The sequence below is a fragment of the Lissotriton vulgaris genome, chromosome 7 (assembly GCF_964263255.1).
Source record: "Lissotriton vulgaris chromosome 7, aLisVul1.2, whole genome shotgun sequence".
Lineage (NCBI taxonomy): Eukaryota > Metazoa > Chordata > Amphibia > Caudata > Salamandridae > Lissotriton > Lissotriton vulgaris.
Genome location: NC_141695.1, coordinates 1,286,818,544 through 1,286,832,181, shown reverse-complemented (window position 1 = coordinate 1,286,832,181; position 13,638 = coordinate 1,286,818,544). Strand labels below are relative to the sequence as shown.

The 13,638-nt window shown below is 46.9% G+C and overlaps 1 protein-coding gene across 1 annotated transcript in view; it reads right to left on the bottom strand.

Annotated features, from left to right (window-relative positions):
* LOC147703423 (interferon-induced very large GTPase 1-like) overlaps positions 1 to 13,353 on the bottom strand; it is a 406,840-nt gene extending 393,487 nt beyond the window's left edge. Inside the window, exon 1 of the mRNA XM_086928923.1 lies at positions 13,185 to 13,353. Within this exon, the coding sequence (XP_086785049.1) occupies positions 13,185 to 13,353 (169 nt within the window). The remainder of the gene's footprint in view (positions 1 to 13,184) is intronic.
* Between the last annotated feature and the right edge of the window lie 285 nt (positions 13,354 to 13,638).

The window sequence follows — 13,638 nt, the reverse complement described above, 5'->3', positions numbered from 1 at the left end:
GATGCATGTACACGTCCTGTTGATGATACACGATCTGCATTAGGAGCACACGCCCACATGTGGACAGATCTGGAGGATGCATGTACACGTCCTATTGATGGTATAGGTCTGCATTAGGAACACACTGCCACGTGGGCAGATCTGAACGATGCATGTACAGGTCTATTGATGACGCAAGGCCTGCAGAAATAGCATGCACGCTTCACGTGTGGACAGGTCAGAGGGATGCATGTACAGGTCCCTATGGATGGCACACGGTCTGCAAAAGGAACAGATGCCCACATGTGGACACATCTGGACGATGCATGTACAGATCTAATGGCGATTCAAGTCCTGCACAAAAAGGAACACATACAAGCTTGAGACGTGGAAGGGTCTGGGGGATGCATGTACAGGTCCTATGGATGATGGAAGGCCTCGGGACGATGCAAAGAGCCGTTGTAGTGGGCTACGTTAGCATGCGATAGCAATGGAATCTTTTCGTGCCTGTCAACCTCCAATACGTTTCCATGTGAATTTTACCAAGCCAGACTTCTGATAACTGAAATAATCATTGTACCCACCTCCCCCCTCTACTAACCACATAAAGGTGGATTATATTTGCAGAATAAACTTCCTTCGCCTTGTTTTTAACAGACTGCCGTGACACCACACCCTTACTGATGAACTTCGGGGTGGCTTCCCTGCCTTTCATTTCATCATCTTATCTGCATGCAACACTCGCAGTTACGCAGATGTCTAAACTTGCTCAGAGAAGCAAAAAAGATATACTTGCCCAGCCTCTGCTTTCAAGATCATGACGCACCCACTTTACAGTTCCAAGTGCAAACATATTTCGCGAGATTTTTGCTTATTGTAAGAAGAAAGAAATCACCGCCGCAGCCCTGCTCCGTGAAAACCGGAAGTCAGGCACTTTTGGCCCAGACGGGGGCGGGGCCTGCAATCCAGCAGGAAGTTCCGCCCTCCGCCGCCGAGGAAGCAGTGAAGCCGGCCGACTCCGACCAGCGCTGCAGAGGAGACACGCCGAAAGAGCCCGGTGAGTGAGAGGGGGGAGGGGGGTGTACGCGTGTGTGTCTGTTCGAATGTGTCTGTGTGTGTGCGCGTGGGTCTGCGTGTGTGCGCGTGGGTCTGCGTGTGTGTATGCAGTGTGTGTATGCAGTGTGTGTGGCTGGGTATGTGCGCATGCGTGACTGTGGTTTGTAAGACGGGGAAGGGGGGAGGGGGGTGCGCCGCTTGTATGTGCCTGCGTGTGTTGTGCCTGTCTGCGTGTATGTGTGTGGGTGGGGTGAGGGGGCGGCAGCGTGTGTATGTGTGCGCGTGCGTGCAGAGGGGTGGGGGATGGCTGTATCTGTGCCGTTAATGCGTGCGAGGGAAGCGAGTTAGGGAAGCGAGTTAGTCTGCGCAAGCGCAGCTTAGAAAGCTCGCTCCCGAGGTGAAATCTGAGAGAGTGAAAGCGCGCGTCTGATTGCTGTCCAGTCTCCTAAATACGGGCAGCATAAGTTGTCGAGCTGATGCATTCATGCTTCGCATGAATGCCACATCAGCTCGACCTAAAAAGTACACCGAATAAAATGAGCAGTGGAAGGATGCAAATAATGCATCAATACTTGAGGGGAGAGACAAACGAAGAGGAAGGAAACTTATGACAGCCGACCAATAAGATGCAACCAAAGCTAAGTGACAACGAAGCCAACCAATGGTAAGAAATAGGTGGCCTCCAAGCCCACTGTATATAAAACAAGAGATCTGGCATGAGCTGTCCTAGGAAAAAACCTAAATAACGGGTTACATTTTCTGGTGCACATATAAAGCCGTCCAAGGTTCTTGGACCTGGGTTGCACTATACAAAATTGTGGATTGAAGATTGCTTCCTGGTGTGTTAGCTAAAATGGATAAGCCCATATAAACTGAGAGCACAACTCCTAGACTGCACATGGTTGTTAAATGAAAATCCAACTTTCAGCATATTAATGGAATTGAAAACGGTGGACATTGAAAAAAGGGCTAACAAGAACAAGGGCCAGTTATGCAAAGACACTTTGTGTTCACAAAAGGTCTAATTTGCAATATCGGACTGTTTGGACCTTCAAAAATTCATTTTGGAATGTAGCAAATCCAAATTTCAATACAGTAACATGTTATCAAATCCCAATTTGGGTTTCCTACTAAATACCAAATAAGTATTTGTAAATTATATATTTAGGGCGTCCCTTTTAAATACCAATTTTGAATGGGATGAAATATTTTTGCGATCAAAATCAGGTTCAAAATATTAATATTTTACTAACTACACAAAAACATTTCTGAGAGTATGCGGTGGTCCCCTCCCTACTCTTGAAAAAAATTGAACTTTTCTTTTATTAGGTTTTCTTTTAAATGGATACCGTTTTCCTTTTAGGAAAATGAGCTGAATTTTAAAAAATATATATGTTACTGCTTTTTTTTAAAGCAATCACAGTCATGGTGATCTGCTGACCCAAGCAGGCCATTCTCCTTGTGATGGCTGTGAATCATAGTTGGTCACATGTTGACCTACCTTATTAGTATTCATGAGGCAGGTTGAATTGTGACCCACTGTAATTTGGCATGTTTTGCAAACTGACCTATTAATACATAGGTCGGTTTGCAAAATGTCACAATGGTTCAAAAATACTGGTTGCAAAATGCGACCAGTATTTTGTGACAAGTGCTTCATACATGTGGACCAAGATATTTAGTAAAAGTTTGATCTACGTGTTTGAAGTGTGCAGCAAACTTGACAAAATAAACACAGAATTCAAAGGCATATTTATGTACAGCTTGGATGTAGCACCATAAATAAAGTTTCAGGAAACAATGGGTTAGAGCTAAAATTAAGAGTGTCTGTGAACTGAAAACAGAAAGGTAGAAACTAAGTATAGTCTCTGCCTAAATAAGTAACTCTTTGTGCTGTGTTAATACCTTTGATTTAATGTGTTTTTCTGTATTAAATAATAGTTTTTTCTGTAGCACAACAGAAAAATGTCACAGCATTTGAAGGCAGCCCACAGTAATCGTCCTCCAAAGGGGTTAAATATGGTCCACTCTGCTGTGCTTTAACTAAAGCCAGACAGTTTCCCCTGCCCAGAGTTGTCTTTTTTATTGCGGGCGCCCGTATCTTTGTTAGTTTTCAGATGCCCATAAAGATCTCTCCTGCTGATCAGCATTAGGGCCCTTTGTAATGCGCACTCTGAAGGGCCCCCTGCGCAGTGATGAATGACAATGTGAGCGGCCGCCCAGGCGTACACTCTAGAGGGAACAGTGCTTACAATATAGTATGTATATTGGCAATTGACATTGCTGCATCAAACCCCGCCTCAGTGACTGTGCATTTGACCCAATTTGGAGTCCCGGTTGCGGAAGCAGATTTTATATTTGTCATGGAGGTGGATGCTGCTATCCACTTCAAAGTGTTATACTACTGGGTTAAGTTTTCAGCTGTTGATGGAATGGATAATTTCTTTCATGAATATGAACGTAGTGCGGTTCCACAAATTTACCATCCTTATCGTTTACTTGAAGTTCTGTTGTCAGCTTGGGAGCATACCATATGGTTTCATGGTACCCTTTCTCATCCTGTTGCAGTGGTCCAGCTCGCCCCTTTATCAGTCGACTGGGCCACATGGCCCATTTTGGCGAGATTTACACCTCATCCAAATTATCTTGGCGTTACACATGCAGAGCTTCACATATTGCACACATCTTTGATGCAGTGATGGGGAAACGTCATCAGAATAGAGATGATTTTACTTTCTTGTTGGCCTACACTTTGAGCAACTCGAAGCTTTTTTTCCACATACTTCTCCTGTGGATAAACACAGGATCATCACAATGATTTTACTGAAAGGACTTCTTCCCAATCTGGCTGATTGCACCACTTGGGAGAAGGTGTTTGCAGCTGTTTATTCGCTATGTTTTGGCACCCCCTCCATGACAGTGCTTCCAATGGTTATCAAGAAGGTTCAGGATGAACATGGGGCAGAGGCTGTCCTGGAATTGAGGATGAGATTAGTTGGCATGTTCCCTATTGTCTCCGACATGATGCATGGTAACATCAAAGGGGAAGTAGTTAGCTTACAAGTGCGTCAGCATTTAGAGGCAGTGCCTGGTGTAGATCAACAATGTGAATTGCCGAAGATTATTGCGTACGAATATAAATCCTTGGGATGTAATACTCTGGGAATTAGACCTTTTACTCAGACACAGAATAAGCCCCCACCTGATAAGGAGGGGTGTCCAGTCTTTCCTAAAAAGGCTTGGACTAGAAATCAGCGGCAGCAACAACAGAAGCAATGTTCACGTGCAGGCTCACCGACACCTGTAACTTTTGAGCGTAGATATGATTTGTGTGCTCGCTCTAAAATTAAGACACCGGAGAGGTTTCAGGTTCCTGATCCTCGCTCTCCTCATTCCTTTCAGGAATCATGGGATCAACAGTTCAGTGGAGGGGAGCAACAGGATCACAGACAAATCTAAACCACTCAACAATTATGTGATCTGCCACACCAGTTTGACGTAAAAGCCAAACCGGAGGGACAACCTCATTATCGTGCCCTGTTTCAGAAGAAGAAAGTTGCTGCTTTAATAGTGAAGTATGCCTCAGACGGTGAGAATCCTACTCCTCGGTTGGAGATGGGCGGTGACACTCCTCAACAGCGCAGCAGAAGTTACCATATTGCGGGAGGCACTCCATCCTTGTCTGTAGGCTAGAGCAACTGATACTTTCATTACAGTGGAAACAGCAGATACACAAGTTGCACCCCCGGATAGGTTTTATGAGATAGTACTCCAAATTGAAGGTGATATAAAATGGACAATTAAGGCAGTCTTTTGGGACAACATTACCTCATCTTATGACATTTTGTTGGCGGAGGCGAATTGGCCTCCTCCATTCATTTTGGCTTCCTCCCGGGGTGAGGACGTAATACTCCTGACTTTTTCCCGTTACGTCTCGGAGGAGGCGAAATAAGCTTATGCGTCAGAAAGGGCATTCGCCCTAGTGCCAGCTGGGTATCGAAATCATGTGGGCTTGGATAGAGATTCACAGGTGCATGAAATTCCTTTACGATCCATGCCACAACCACAAGTGCAATACCCAATCAAGCGTGAGGTAAAAAGAATCGTAAACGATATTTTAACCCAACTGAAATATCGGGGTGTGATTGAACCCTGTGTTTCATCAATGGATAATACTCTTTTTCCAAAACTGGACGGTTCATTTCACATAGTTTTGGATTACAGTAATTTAAACAGTCATGTTCATATGTTTGCAGTACAGAACGCCCACAGCTCTGCGTTGATAAATAACATAGTTTGTAAGAAGTATAAGACCACTCTGGTGGTGGTGAGCAGGGAACTTACGGACTGCGGGAGGGAATGGGGAGGTAGGGGAACAAAAGAGTTTTAAAAGTAAAGGGGCAGATAGCAATGGAAGGAGAAAAATAATGACAAGGCTGTCAGGAGGCGGGATTAAGTTGCCAAAAACCAATCAGATTGCAGCATTTAGGATTTCAGCCAATCAAGAACATAGGAAGAAAGTGGGCGGAGCTTCCCCCACTATACTGTATACAGCATCTCTCGACGAGACAGCACATGCACTGCCTAGTCGAGACCTAAAAATTATTACCTTCATATAGTAGAAGTAATTTTTGACTTAAGATATTTGAAAAAATAAGATCTACTCCTAGGAAAGGTAAACAAAAGGGGATGATGGACGGAGTGTTGAAAATTGCAAGCACTCACCCCCAGTCAACTGATCTGGGTTTAATCCATCATCATTCTTTAGCGCACTCCGCCACCCCAGTTCAGACATGGCCATATGCAAATCAGTCTGACCCTGCGCCTCATGGGAACAGTCCAGCCTGCAATGCCAAGCCATGTCTTTCCTGGACCGGAAACAAGCATCCTGGGACCGGTTTTGGGTTCATAACCCTCATCAGCCAGGCTATCTTGAATCCAGTGGCAAAGTAAGCAAGATACCCACATCTGGGCATACCATGCCAACTTAGGGCGAACAAACCAAAACTAAAGGGGATGAGGGACGGAGTGTTGAACATTGGAAGCACTCACCCCAGCCAACTGATCTAGGTGTAATCTTTCATCATTCTTTAGCTCAATCCGCCACCCCAGTTCAGACATGGCCATATGCAAATCAGTCTGACCCTGTTCCTCATGGGAACAGTACAGCCCGAACTGCCAGCCATATCTTCCCTGAACTGGAAACAAGCATCCTGGGACCAGTTTCGAGTTCATAACCCTCATCAGCCAGGCTATCTTGAATCCAGTGGCAAAGTGAGCTAGAGAGCCACGTCTCGGCATACCATGCCAACTTAGGGCGAACAAAGCACAACCAAAGGGGATGATGGAATGAGTGTTGAACATTGCAGGCACTCACCCCCAGTCAACTGATCTGGGTTTAATCCATCATCATTCTTTAGCTCACTCCGCCACCCCAGTTTAGATATGGCCAAATGCAAATCAGTCTGACCCTGTGCCTCATGGGAATGGTCCAGCCTGAACTGCCAAGCAATGTCTTCCCTGGACCGGAAACAAGCATCCTGGGACCGGTTTAGGGTTAATAACCCTCATCAGCCAGGCTATTTTTAATCCAGTGGCAAAGTGAGCAAGGGACCCACGTCTGGGCATACCCTGCCAATTTAGGGCGAACAAAGCTAAACCAAAGGGGATGATGGATGGAGTGTTGAACATTGCAAGCACTCACCTAAGACAACTGATCTGGGTTTAATCCGTCATCATTCTTTAGCTCAATCCGCCACCCCAGTTCAGACATGGCCATATGCAAATCAGTCGGACCTTGTGCCTCATGGGAACAGTCCAGCCTGAACTGTCAAGCCATGTGTTCCCTTGACCAGAAACAAGCATCCTGGGACCTGTTTCGGGTGCATAACCCTCATCAGCGACGCTATCTTGAATCCAGTGGCAAAGTGAGCAAGGGACCTACGTCTGGGCATACCCTGCCAACTTAGGGCAAACAAAGGAAAACCAAAGGGGGTGATGGACGGATGGTTGAACATTGTAAACACTCACCCCCAGTCAACTGATCTGGGTTTAATCCATCATCATTCTTTAGCTCACTCCGCCACCCCAATTCAGACATGGCCATATGCAAATCAGTCAGACCCTGTGCCTCATGGGAACAGTCCAGGCCGAACTGCCAAGCTGTGTCTTCTCTGGAATGGAAGCAAACATCTTGGGACCGGTTTCGGGTTCATAACCCTCATAAGCCAGGCTATATTGAATCAAGTGGCTTAGTGAGCAAGGAACACACGTCTGGGCATACCCTGCCAACTTAGGGCGAACAAAGCAAAACCAAAGGTGGTGATGGACGGAGTGTTGAACATTGCAAGCACTCACCCCTAGTCAACTGATCTGGTTTTAATCCATCATCATTCTTTAGCTCACTCCGTCACCCCAGTTCAGACATGGCCACTTTAGGCCCACATCTCTGTACTGGGGTGAATGTATGGCATTGTTCTACATTCTGTCCATCAAATTTTTTTTTTGCATTTGTCACCACGAGTGGTACGGGTATGCCCAGGCGTGGGTCCTGTGCTCTCCATGCTACTGGAATCAAGCTATCCTGGCTGAAGAGGGGTTAAACACCAAAAACGGTCCTAGGATGCTTGTTTCCAGTCCAGGGAGGACCTGGCTTGGCAGTTCGGGCTGGACTGTTCCTATGAGGCACAGGTTTAAGACTGATTTGCATATGGCTGGGTACAAACTGGAATGGCATGGTGAGCAAAAAAACGATGGATTTAGTCCAGATCTCTGTACTGGGGTGAATGTATGACGTTGTTCTACATTATGTCCATCAACTATTGTTTTTTGCACTACTCTTAGGAAAGGCCAACCTTCCCTGGTACACCATGAAAGTACTGGAATATTTCATAAATGCCCATAAGGGTCTGCTGGGTTTTAGCAAATTTGATCCCAAAAGTTTCAAAACATTCTCAGGGGAGAGGCTACTCTCCCTTAAATAATCTACAAGAAATCTGTTGACTTGTTTTGCTTACCAGAATTTGGGGAAGTATCACACCCCAACACTAACATAGACATGTTTCCTTATATAATGGGTATGGGGTGAATGTATGACATTGTTCTACATTCTGTTGATCAACTATTGTTTTTGCATTTGTCACCCCGAGGGGACGGGTATGCCCAGAAGTGGGTCCCGTGCTCTCCATGCCGCGGGAATCAAGCTATCCTGGTTGAAGAGGGGTGAAACCCCGAAACCGGTCCTAGGATGCTTGTTTCCAGTCCAGGGAGAAACTGGCTTGGCAGTTCGGGCTGGACTGTTCCCATGAGGCAAATGTTCAAGACTGATTTGCATATGGCTGGGTTCACGCTGGAATGGCATGGTGAGCAAACAAACGATGGATTTAGGCCCAGATGTCTGTACGGGGGTGAATGTATGCCATTGATATACATTCTGTCCATCAACTATTGTATTTGCATTTGTCGTCCCGAGTGGGACGGGTATGCCCAGAAGTGGGTCCTGTGCTCTCCATGCCACTGGAATCAAGCTATCCTGGCTGAAGAGGTGTGAAACTCCGAAACCGGTCCTAGTTCAAGTTCAAGTTCAGGGATTTATATAGCGCACTACTCACCCAGAGGGTCTCAAGGCGCTTGTGGGAGGGTGTCTGCATTACTTATCGAATAGTCAGGTTTTTAGCTGCTTTCTGAAGGAGAGGTGTTTCTGTGTAAGGCGGAGGTGAGTGGGGAGGGAGTTCCAGGTTTTTTCTGTAGTTTGGCCGTGGTTCCGGCGTAGAGGGTGTTTCCGTAATCCAGTCGACTTGTGACCAGTGCGTGGGTGACTGACTTTCTTGTTTCGGTGGGGATCCAACGGAAGATTTTTTTGAGCATGCGAAGGATGTTGAAGCATGAAGATGAGACGGCGTTGACTTGTCTGGTCATCGAAAGGGAGGAGTCTAGGATGAAGCCCAAGTTACGTGCGTGATCTGTAGGTATGGGTGCTGTACCCAGGGCCGGAGGCCACCATGAGTCGTCCCAGGCAGAGGGGGAGGATCCTAAGATGAGGACTTCCGTTTTGTCCGAGATTAGTTTTAAACGGCTGTTCTTCATCCATTCGGCTACTTCTTTCATTCCTTCGTGTAGATTGGTTTTGGCTGTGTTTGGGTCTTTGGTGAGGGAGAGGATCAGCTGGGTGTCGTCTGCGTAGGAGATGATGTTGTGTTGTGTTGTCGCGCGATGGATGCCAGGGGACTCATGTAAACGTTGAAGAGGGTGGGACTGAGTGATGATCCTTGTGGTACGCTGCAGATGACTTCGGTGGCTTCTGATTTGAATGGGGGGAGGCGGACTCTCTGGGTTCTTCCGGCGAGAAACGAGATGATCCAGTCCAGAGCTTTTCCTTGTATTCCGACGTTGCTGAGGCGTTGTATGAGGGTGCTATGGCAGAGTGCGTCGAAGGCAACGGAGAGGTCAAGTAGAATGAGGGCAACTGTTTCTCCGTTGTCCAGTAGCTTTCGGATGTCGTCTGTAGCTGCGATGAGGGCGGTTTCGGTGCTGTGTTTGGCTCGGAAGCCAGACTGTGAGGGGTCGAGGGAATTGTTGGATTCTAGGAAGGCGGCGAGCTGACTGTTGACGGCTTTCTCAATGACTTTGGCAGGGAATGGGAGGAGTGAGATGGGGCGGTAGTTCTTAAGTTCAGAGGGGTCTGCTGTGGGTTTCTTCAGAAGGGCGCTGAGTTCGGCATGTTTCCAGCTTTCTGGGAAGGTAGCGGAGTTGAAGGAACAGTTGATGACATCGCGGAGATGGGGTGCGATGATGGAGTCTGCTTTGTTGAAAATGTGGTGGGGACATGGGTCGGTTAGCGATCCTGAGTGGATGGAGTTCATCAGGCGGATGGTGTTTTCAGTGGTGATTGGGTTCCAGGAGTAGAGGTTGTGAGGGTGCTGTTTTGGTTCGGAGGTGGGTTGAGTGGACTGTTCTTCGGACTGGTTTTCAAAGCATTTATGTATGTCGGCGATTTTGTTGTGGAAGAAAGAGGATAAGGAGTGGCAGAGGTCTTGGGAGGGAGTGATGTCGTTGGTGCCGGCGGTGGGGCTGGTAAATTCTTTGATGATGTTGAATAGTTCCTTGCTATTGTGGGCGTTGTTGTTGAGTCGATCCTTGAATGCTGATTTCTTGGTGGATCGGATCGATTGGTGGTGTTTGCGGGTGGCGTCCTTGAAGGTGGTCAGGTTGTCAGAGGTTGGGTTTTTTCTCCAGTTTTTCTCGAGAGTAAGACATAACATTTTGGATTTCTTGAGGTCATCGTTGAACCAGGGGGCCTTTTTGCTACCTTGTTTGATCTGGTGGTTTTTCATGGGTGCTAATTCGTCAACGCTGTGGGTGATCCTTTGTGTGAGTTTGGTGGCAGCTTGGTTTGGGTCCGATGATATGGCAGGAGGGTTTTGGTTAAGCGAAGTGAAGAGTTGGTCGGTGGTGATCTTGTTCCAGTCTCTTCGAGGAATAGGTTGTGGGGGGTTGTGGGTCGAGGTCTTTTTGTAGCTGAAGTGAACGCAGCTGTGGTCCGTCCAATGGAGAGCTGTGGTGTGATCGAAGGAGATGTGCTTGCTGGAGGTGAAGATAGGGTCGAGCGTGTGTCCGGCAAGGTGGGTGGGGGTGTGAACAAGTTGGTTGAGTCCGAGATTGGCCAGGTTGTCTAGAAGGGTGGTGGTGTTGCTGTCGTTTTTCTTTTCCAGGTGGAAGTTGAGGTCTCCCAGTAGAATGTAGTTTTCGGAGGTGAGGGTATGTGGGCTGACTAAGTCAGTGATGTCTTTGTTGAATTGTATGCGGGTTCCTGTACAGGGAGGACCTGGCTTGGCAGTTCGGGCTGGACTGTTCCCATGAGGCACAGGGTCAAGACTGATTTGCATACGGCTGGGTTAATACTGGAATGGCATGGTGAGCAAAAAATCGATGTATTTAGGCCCAGATCTCTGTATTGGGGTGAATGTATGACATTGTACTACATTATGGCATCAACTATTGTTTTTGCACTACTCCTAGGAAAGGCCAAGCTTCCCTGGTTCACCATGAAAGTGCTGGAATTTATCATGAATGCCCATCAAGGTCTACTGGGTTTTAGCAAATTTGATCCCAAAAGTTTCAAAACATTCTCAGGGGAGAGGCTACTCTCCCTTAAATAATCTACAAGAAATCTGTTGACTTGTTTTGCTTACCAGAATTTGGGGAAGTATCACACCCCAACACTTACATAGACATTTTTCCTTATATAATGGGTAAGAGGTTAGCTTAAACCACATTTCTGGAACTGCTTGTCCTGCCCCATTGCTGGGAGCAGGACTGGCTTGAGGGAGGTGCTACTGGTGCAGCTACACTTGGAATTGACTTTGGTGTGGGATGTTGTTTTTAAAAATTATTTTTGGTTTAAAAGCACAAGCTTGCTTGTGCATAAGGTAGTTTTCAGGCAACAATTAAAATAACAAGATAACTGGTGATTAATGTTCCTACCAGTGAGAGTTCAGAATTTTGTCTAGTTGCAGTTTTGACTCATCGTAAAGTAGCATGGAGGGTTAATGTGGCTGCTGCAAAGAACATGTACCATGCAGATCACAGAACTGATGTTTGAGCAAACTGAGCAGCATTATAAAAAAATGAAATGTACGTCAGAGAGAGGCTACGGAGAGATGAAGTGCACTTCTGGAGAGTGCTAGTGAGGGAAATCATAGACAATGAGGATATGGGGAGGAGAGCACCAAAAAAGACTGTTGTAACGGCCACAATCAGCACTTGCACTGGGTGGGAGTCTTAGCCCCCCCCCCCCTGAAGTTTGAGTCTATTTGCGCCCCTGATTCTGGGGTGGGTGTTGTATTTTGCATTCTGGGGCAACAGGCGGGCACGTTGTCACAACCACCAGTCTGTCAGCATCAGGTAAGTGGAAAATTTGTTTCAAAAAGCCAAAACTGCTAACTTGAACCAGGCGGTATTCTAATTTTATTCTCCGCCATCCTGTATGTGTCTTAGTTCCTTATTACGAGTTCAGCAGTCCAATGGACCGACGAACCCATGGTGGGGTCTGTGGATCTCCAAACTGGTGGTCCGCCCGCCGCATTAGGACTGTGACGGTTGGACCACAACAAGACCACTGCTGCCACCAAGGATCCACAATCCCTGCAGGTGGCACAGTGGTCTGAAACCCCTAATATGCTGGCACTACAGCTGCAACACCAAGCATAATAAGAGTTTCCTCACCGCCACACTTTTCATGGCCGTTCGACCGCCATGAATAATGTGGTGGTGAGGAAACAAAGGGGGCCCCACAGGGCCCCTGTTGCCTCTGCCCCATGGGGTGTATTCAAGGGGGTACATGAAGTATCCTCCTGTATGCATGCACTCCCAGTTCCTACAGGGCATGGATTTGACAGTCCATGCCTTGCAGAAACTGCCTTTGATGCTCCCATTGGGGTGCCTTTTTAAAAGGCACCTAGTGAGACCACCAAAGAACCGCCCATCGGAGTAAAAATAAGTTGTACTCTGGGGGGTGGTCTTTAATGACTTTGACGGTCTAGGAGTGGAGCGCCAGTTGGTGACTCCACTCCGAGACCGCCTAAGTCATAATAAGGCCCTAAGTCAAGTATAAATGAGAGGTAAGAGAAAAAGTGCGATAAAAAAGCGGAATATAAAGTCGCTATTTTGCCACACTTTTTCCCCACCTTCCTTGCAAAAAAATATTTTCATGAGGCTAAGTTAAATGCCCTTTCTCCGCAGGTGCAAACATGGTTTAAATAGGTGGAAAAAATGCAGAACGGGAAAGCACTTTCCGTCCTATGTACGCTATTTTTTCCGGATTTCCGAGGAATATATACAAGGGTAAAGTAGTTCGGTGCTTTAAATTTCACGTCCGACGTCAAATTTCGGATGGTCAAAGAGCCGAGATTTACCAGAGAAAAAAAGTACAATATTTGTTGTAACAGTGATTTTTGTACACTTACTACCAAATTCTGCATGTTTTTCCCCATAAACTCAGAACAAGTGCAATAATAAATTTCGAATGCGGGGTACGATACATGCCACCCTCGCCCCAGGGCAGCTCTTGTGATTGCAGTTCACTTTTACGATAACTAGAGGTAATCACTTTAAGTAAAATGTCATATTTTTAGGATCGTTGGACTTCTTACCGTCTTTTGAGGTGTAGGTGATCCTGCACTCTGTCGGGCTGAGCTGGGTCACCTCGCACTCCCCTCCTCCATTCCTACGCACAGACAGGTGTCTGTGCAAAACTTTCACCTGCTGTTCACCTAAAGCCGCCTCGGCTGTAGCAAGAATAGAAAATCCAGGCTCCGCCATGCTGGCAACGTGTGCAATTTCCCTGGCGTAGTGGCGGGGGTGTTTAGAGGGGTGGTGTAGGGGGGTGAAGGAGATGGACACACTGAGGTGACGGGGCACACAGATGGCTCGAGAGAGCAGGTGATGGAGCGGGGATGCGGTGCAAATCCAGTGGTTACAAATTGAAATTGCTTGTGGATAAGGGAGGGGGAGGAACACTGTACCCTGGGCCTGAGGTGGCTACGCTGCCGATAAGAAAGTCCCACTCCTTCACTCCGCTGCACCTCCGTAGCTTTTGCTGGAAAA